The sequence below is a fragment of the Ostrinia furnacalis genome, unplaced genomic scaffold (genome assembly GCF_004193835.3).
Source record: "Ostrinia furnacalis isolate ACB-3 unplaced genomic scaffold, ASM419383v2 OfSCF1160, whole genome shotgun sequence".
Taxonomy (NCBI): Eukaryota; Metazoa; Arthropoda; class Insecta; order Lepidoptera; family Crambidae; genus Ostrinia; species Ostrinia furnacalis.
This window is the reverse complement of record NW_021131399.1, coordinates 62,859-69,838: the sequence shown is the minus strand read 5'-3', so window position 1 is coordinate 69,838 and position 6,980 is coordinate 62,859. Positions and strand designations below refer to the sequence as shown.

General features: G+C 40.0%; 1 protein-coding gene across 1 annotated transcript; it reads right to left on the bottom strand.

The window, feature by feature from the left end:
• Positions 1-1,478: 1,478 nt before the first annotated feature.
• LOC114351561 (muscarinic acetylcholine receptor DM1-like) lies at positions 1,479-2,343 on the bottom strand. Its single transcript, XM_028302823.1, has one exon. It carries the CDS (start codon positions 2,283-2,285, stop codon positions 1,479-1,481), a length of 807 nt encoding a protein of 268 aa, XP_028158624.1. The 5' UTR covers positions 2,286-2,343.
• Positions 2,344-6,980: the final 4,637 nt, after the last annotated feature.

Genomic DNA, 6,980 nt, shown 5'->3' with positions numbered 1-6,980 from the left:
TCGGTCCGTATTTTGTAATTTAAAAAACATAAAAATGATGTTACAAGACTTACAAGATTAGGATAACTTATTTGCCTTTATCTCAGAAAAATATTTTAACTGTTAACGTCATTCTTACCACTACATGGCACTCGCTTAAAAACAAGAGCCTAGAAGAAACCCAAGCAACGAAAAATGACACTGTGGAAATACCACCTCTAATGCCGTATAGACGGATGAAAGCTCCTGGAACCTGACTAAAATCGATTCGCACTTACAATCGAGTCGGATGAATATGCAAAACTCGCTAATGGCTCATCCCCGGGGAGAATTAGGGTTGTTTGCGTTCGATTCTCGATATCGATACCAGTGTTTGTCGAGATAATGTTTATCGGAGCCGCGCACGACTGGGAATACTAATGTTGAAAGTTTGTCGAACATTTCCTTTGGATACCAGTTTGTGGTAGCAAGTAGTAATGCTAGGAAAAATAATTCAACCACGAAAGGAATTTGCAGAATGTCTGAAAAACGGTAATTTTAAACAAAGACCGGAATTATCTGTCTTTGTGTTACGTATTCATAACTAACACAATGATTACTATGGAATAACTACAAATGAGATGACAGACTTCCTTTTGTCCCAAGTATGTTAAGGGGGGTCAAATTGGGGTTAAAAGTTTACAGAGTAGATAGAGTAGCTCATGAAGAGATACGAAAAATAACGGAAAGAATTAGATTTGCTTAGACTCTTACACATTTTTATTACTGACAAAAACAAAACAACATAACTAACTAAAACAGAATTGCTAAAATCAAGAGGCAGTGGGCGGGGCACATAGCTCGCAGAGCTGATGGCCGCTGGGGCAGAAAAGTGCCTGGATGCGGGCGGCGCAGGACCGGTCTTTGTGGAAATCCTTGGGGGAGGCCTTTGCCCAGCAGTGGACATCATTCGGCTGAAACGAACGAACGAACGGATACCTAACATCAAGACCATACCTATTCTCAAAAGCTGGCATTGTTAATCCATTGGCGCAAGAGGCAACCAAACTGCCCCAAAGCTACGTCATGTTAAATTTATGCCCGTACTTTTTCCCATCGACTACCCCCTTCCGATAAACGAAAAACACAACTTTGTTATAAAACTGTAATCCAGGGCTGTCGGGACAAGCGAACGCTTTTAAACCAAACGTTAATCTTAGTTACATAGACAGGTGCGGTTAGGGAATTGTCTCTGCAAAGGCTCTACCAGTCACGACGAAGAAAAAGCGACTCTATCCCCTAACAGTAAAGACCACGTTGTTCATGTATATTTCGGTAAGAGTTTCGCAAACAGATGTATTCGGTGATTGGTTGCTTTTTTCTCTTAGAGTTTATTTACGCTTCTGCAGTAACGAATTTAGATTAATGGAAGCGTTTCCATTTTAGACTAATAATGAGACGATCTAAGTGAAATCGTTTAAATCAATTAGATAAAAGCTTGTATCACAATTTGCAAGTATTTATATAGGCAGCTTTTTCTGTAAAACTTGAACACCTACACAAATTACAATAGAAACAACTACGCTAGCTACTAACCTTGAGTTAGATCTCTTCGACGAGTCGTGCTTCTTCCCTCCTTGCAAGTTAGGCAGATCCTTCTGCCTTTTTTTAGTCTCCTTCCATATCCTGTAGTACAATATGCACATCACCGTCACTGGCACATAAAACGCCGCGATGGCCGTCCCGAAAGTAATAAACTGGTTCGTCTCTATGAACTGGATATAGCACTCGTGGGGGGGCACTTTCCTTTCCCCGTCGATGTACGGCCACGCGTAAATCCACGGGGGCCACAACACCAAACTGAAGCCCCACGCACTCCCTATCATGACCGTGGCGCGACGTGTAGTCCTTTTGGCGCGGTACGTCAAGGGCCTCGTCACACTAAAGTATCTGTCGAAACTTATAATTAACAGGTTGAGAACCGACGCGTTGGACGCGAGGTAGTCCAGAGCGAGCCACGTGTCACAGATGTAGGGCCCTAGCGGCCAGTAGCCGTAGATGGTGAACATCGTGTACAGCGGCATGGAGATCAGTCCGACCGCGAAGTCGGCGACGGCGAGGGAGAACAAGAAGTAGTTGCTGATGGTCTGCAGCTGCTTGTCGATCTTGAAGCTGATCATCACCATGGAGTTGCCGACGACCGTGAGGACTGAGAGGACGCTGGCGACGATGGCGATGACGATTTTCTGGGCGAGGCTGTAGGGGCTGGTGGGCAGATCGGGGCCGAGCGCCAGGTCGGAGATATTGGTGACGGAGTCGTTGAGCATGCTGTCAACTAGGCGCACCGCCGCCCGCGCCCGCCGCCCGGCTCAGGCGCCGACTCAGCAAGCGATCGTCTGAAACAAAATTACAAATGTAAATCACTAACGCATTGGCCTTTGCCCCCCTAATTAAAATTACAATACCCATAAAAGGGTTATTAAGTTTTAAGTTCAATTATTTATATTTAAGACCCTATGTAGTACACTATGAATTTGAATTCAAATAACTCTATTCGCGACAGAATATATAATATTTCTTACGCTTTGGCATGGTGGAGCGTAACCGAGTGTCTGACAGCTAAGTTCATCAGTGCACCTAAATTGCATGAGACATGTGGCTGACGTCAGAGCACCTAATTTACTTGGTTAATTTGCATCACAAGTTGCAACGAATTAAGTAGGTACCTATACCTATTTTATTTAAAAAAATATATTTTCATAAAAGTATACGTCATAAATTCTTTAAAACACAAACTACATCTAAGAATAAGTATCACAAAGAATAAACATTGCGATAACAAAAATATAAAGTTTCAATAGACGCCCATCGATCTCCTGGAACCCAACACCGCGAGCGCGACCCAATTCTCGCATGTATTATACGAACCATCCGATGCTTCTCGGTAATATATTGGACGTGTCATCTTCCTTCTGCTACTGAAAGGACTTCAAAGGATCGGACAGCAGTAAACTTGGAACTGACAATAAATATTGATATCTGAAACCTTCGAGTAGGTACACACTCGGTAGAAAATTTTAAACTACGTTATTCTTCGGGGTCTTCCAGCTAGTTTTTTAACGTTATTTTCTGTAAGTATGTTATAAAGGACCCAAGAAGTAAAAGTACTAAGAGGATTTCAATTTTATTTACATTGCTTGATAACAGAATTAGATATAAGTAGGTAACTAATTCTATAATCCGTATAACAAAACACAGCATAGATTCTGCCCTATGATTTGTAAAATGTGGAGAATTAATCAATGGTTGGTATAAAATCAATTTTGACCTTTTTTTGTAAAAGTCACCATCGCTTTGCCTCTTTACTGGACTCAGATTCGTAAAAAATCCTGATGATATTCACGAGTATGAAGGTGAGGGTACAGCTAGTTATGAATGCGTTTACAATACATAAACAAATTCAAATGTGGTTATGTGGTTGTTAACAAACTCTTGCGCCATTTTAACAAAAACGGGCGTGTCGTTCTATACTGAACATGCTAGAATGTCACAAGAAAACTCAAACTCAAAAAAAAAAGAACTGTAGGAAAATATGTAACATAAAGGTTACGGTTCGTCACGTGCAAAAGCACCGATCTTAGGCCCGTTTTCCACCAAGACGAGGCGGTGCGGTGCGGAGCAGAATTTTTTTTTTATTAAAATAGTAAGACACGGGTCGAGTCTTAACGCTACGTTTATTAATGAGTTACATTATGTACTCACAGCTTGACGTTTCGGCTGCGATTCTGCAGCCATGGTCACAAGCAGACTGTAACTCATAAATAAACGTCACGTTAAGACCCGTGTCTTACTACTTTAGTTGAAATGGAACGCGAAAGTTTAAAAGTTTTTTTTTTAATCATTCAGATTCCATTATTTGTACATCTTCACTCTGCTCCGATTCGGTGGAAATGGAAGTGTCGGGCGCACTTATTTTTCTATAGAATTTCACTGCGGAGAAGATCGAAGCGGTGCGGTGTTTCATAAGTTAGCAATCTGACAGCTCACACAATGAAAAAAATATTGCTTACACAAATGAGTGACTTGTAGGTTACACTAGTCACTGCTAACTAGGTACTGTGGTTATAAGGAACAAAAATTTGTGTAAATTAAACAAACTATTTTGTAGTGAGCTAAACCTTGTTTGGTTATAGGTTAACACTCAGTTCGCAAGCAGTAACGAAACGATTTTTTCAGTGCAGCCACGCACAGCTCACACCTCTCTCGTCTCCGCAACGTTCCGTTTTTCTCCGCTCCGCATTGGTGGAAATAGCCTGTCAGCTTCGCCGCACATCTCTTCTCGTCTCTGCGTCGCTCCGCTTTGGTGGGAACCAGGCCTTACAGTGTGAGCAGTACAATACTTCACGTGTACGCGTATGTTACACGTGATGGACTTAAACTGCACCGTAATGTACAGTACATTCGGCAGCACGTCTAAATATTATACTATAACTCAAAGGTGACTGACTGACATAGTAATCTATCAACGCACAGCCCAAACCACTGGACGGATCGGGCTGAAATTTGGCATGCAGGTAGATGTTATGACGTAGGCATCCGCTAAGAAAGGATTTTACGAAACTTTACCCCTAAGGGGGTAAAACGGGATCCACGCGTACGAAGATGCTGGCGTTCGCTAGTTAGACTATATTTTAGTTGCGGTGGTATTTGCAAATGTGCTGTCTTATTATAGTTACACGCATCTCTGCTTAGTTTGAGATAGTTATTTCGTAAAATGAGGTACCTACTTATTATTAACTGCTTGTTTAAGAGTAATTAGCGCCTCCGTATTTTTAGGGAGTTATGCCCGTTTTCACCATCAATCCCTAATTCTTAAGTGACTCCTATGGTAACACATAACAGGATTTTTTGTCAAAGGGATCACTTAAAAATTAGGGATTGATGGTGAAAACGGGCATTAGATTCTTGTTGCACTGTCTCTCGTTTTAGAGTTCCATTTCTGACACATTAAACTTTGAGTTAAGTAATTAAGTTAAACTTCACTTTCAAAACCGTCCGAAAAATAGTTTGGAGGACATGATAATTCTATAGCGGCATTGAGTCCGATTGTGACATTGCCTTACAAAAAAAATTGAAGAGTGAGATTTTAAAAAGGTGATACACGCTCCCATCCCTAATCTACTAATAACCGACTAAAACCAGCTCGCGGCTGTATCGAGCTACTTTAAACCGGTTAAAACTGGATCTGAAACCTCTACTTTAATAAAACACAAATCATAAAGCCGCGGGCAGAAGTTATGCCCATAATATACTGAGTCATGAAGCAATTGTTCCCAAGTTTAAAAGAGCGTTTCTTCGAAGCGTGCCCCAAAACTGGGGCTTGAGCGAAACGACCGAAGTTATAATCGTCCATGTTTTAATGCAGTTCCGATTCCAACTTGTTTGTTTGTCGGCGATGAGCCGTTTGACCCGAATAACAAGCGAACAAGAAAGTTTCACTTAGTTTTGTTGTGATTGATTGTGCAGTGACGAATTGCAGAACAGTTTGCTATGGGTTCAACTGATGTTGGTTTAATAATTACTTTAGAGAGTACATTCATTAAATATGTTATGGGTATGGGTCATGGGTTCACTTTCAGTTTAATATTAAGCACTAGCGGCCGCCCGCGACTTCGTACGCGTGGATCCCGTTTTACCCGGGCCCCTTCATCTATCTTACGCGGTTTAGATTTTTTCATACAAATGTTTTTTCCGCTAACTCACGTTCCCGTGGGAATTCTGCAATATCGTCTTGTAACTAAGCTTTAAGTTTACTAAGGTACCTGCATGCCAAATTTGAAGCGTCTAACTTAAGCGGTTTAGATTTTTCATACAAAAGGATTTTCCCGCTAATTCCCGCGCCCGTGGAAATTTCGGGAATTTCTTTCTTAGTGCACCTCTACGGTACTTAAGCTACGTCCCTTCCAAATTTCAAGTGCCTACGTTTAGCCGTTTAGGCTTAAGGCTGCACACGCGACAGAAGCTTAAAAAATGGAGTAACTTCTCCCGTTTTCCTGAAATTTCCCTTCACTACTCTGCTCCTAAGTATATTATAACCTGCCCAGGAGTATGAAGAATAATTGTACCAAGTTTCGTTAAAATCCGTCGAGTAGTTTTTGTTTCTATAAGGAACATATAGACAGACAGACAGACAAAAATTTTACTGATTGCATTTTTGGCATCAGTATCGATCACTAATAATCACCCCCTGATAGTTATTTTGAAACAGAATTGACCTCTACAGATTTATTATAAGTATAGATTATTTTACCGTAAATAATACCGTACTTAATCTAGCGAAATAAGTACGGTATAAAAAATACCAATACCAATAGTCGAAACTCTTAAGTTACTACTACAGTACATTTGAAAAATTATGTTATATGTGTACATATAATTACAAAAAGTTAAGTTTAATATTATCTTAAAGATTGGGTAGTCGTAATTGGCCTACAAAATCTCACTAAACACATTGTAATATAAATTGATATAGTGCTGTGTACTATCCTTAGACAAATAATAGCTAAATAATAATATTGATATAAATTACTACGACAACTAATACGACGCTACGAAGCTATGACGCTACGACGCACAGTGGTCGGCTTTGTATGGGAGAGCGGAAATAATTACATTTTTCAGTGTTGTCATGTTTCTTTTCATAATATTGCTTTAAAATAATAAAAAAAATGTTATATAGTGCAATGTCTATGTTTTAATACATAACAGAAATTACTAACAAATAATGTCACTTTTTTATCAGGTCTAAAACTTCTTGGTTTAGAACTAAACATTTTTTGCTGATTTTACTTCTAAATTTATTGATCAATGGATCAGACGAAGCCAGAAGAATGTTCATAATATCCTCATTTGCACCGAGAATACCNGCGACAATATGTGTGTTAATTTTTGTGGTCAGAATAGATGTAAGGAGCTTGTAGATGGTAGGCAAGCATGTGATTGGTCTGTAATTTTTTGGGTCC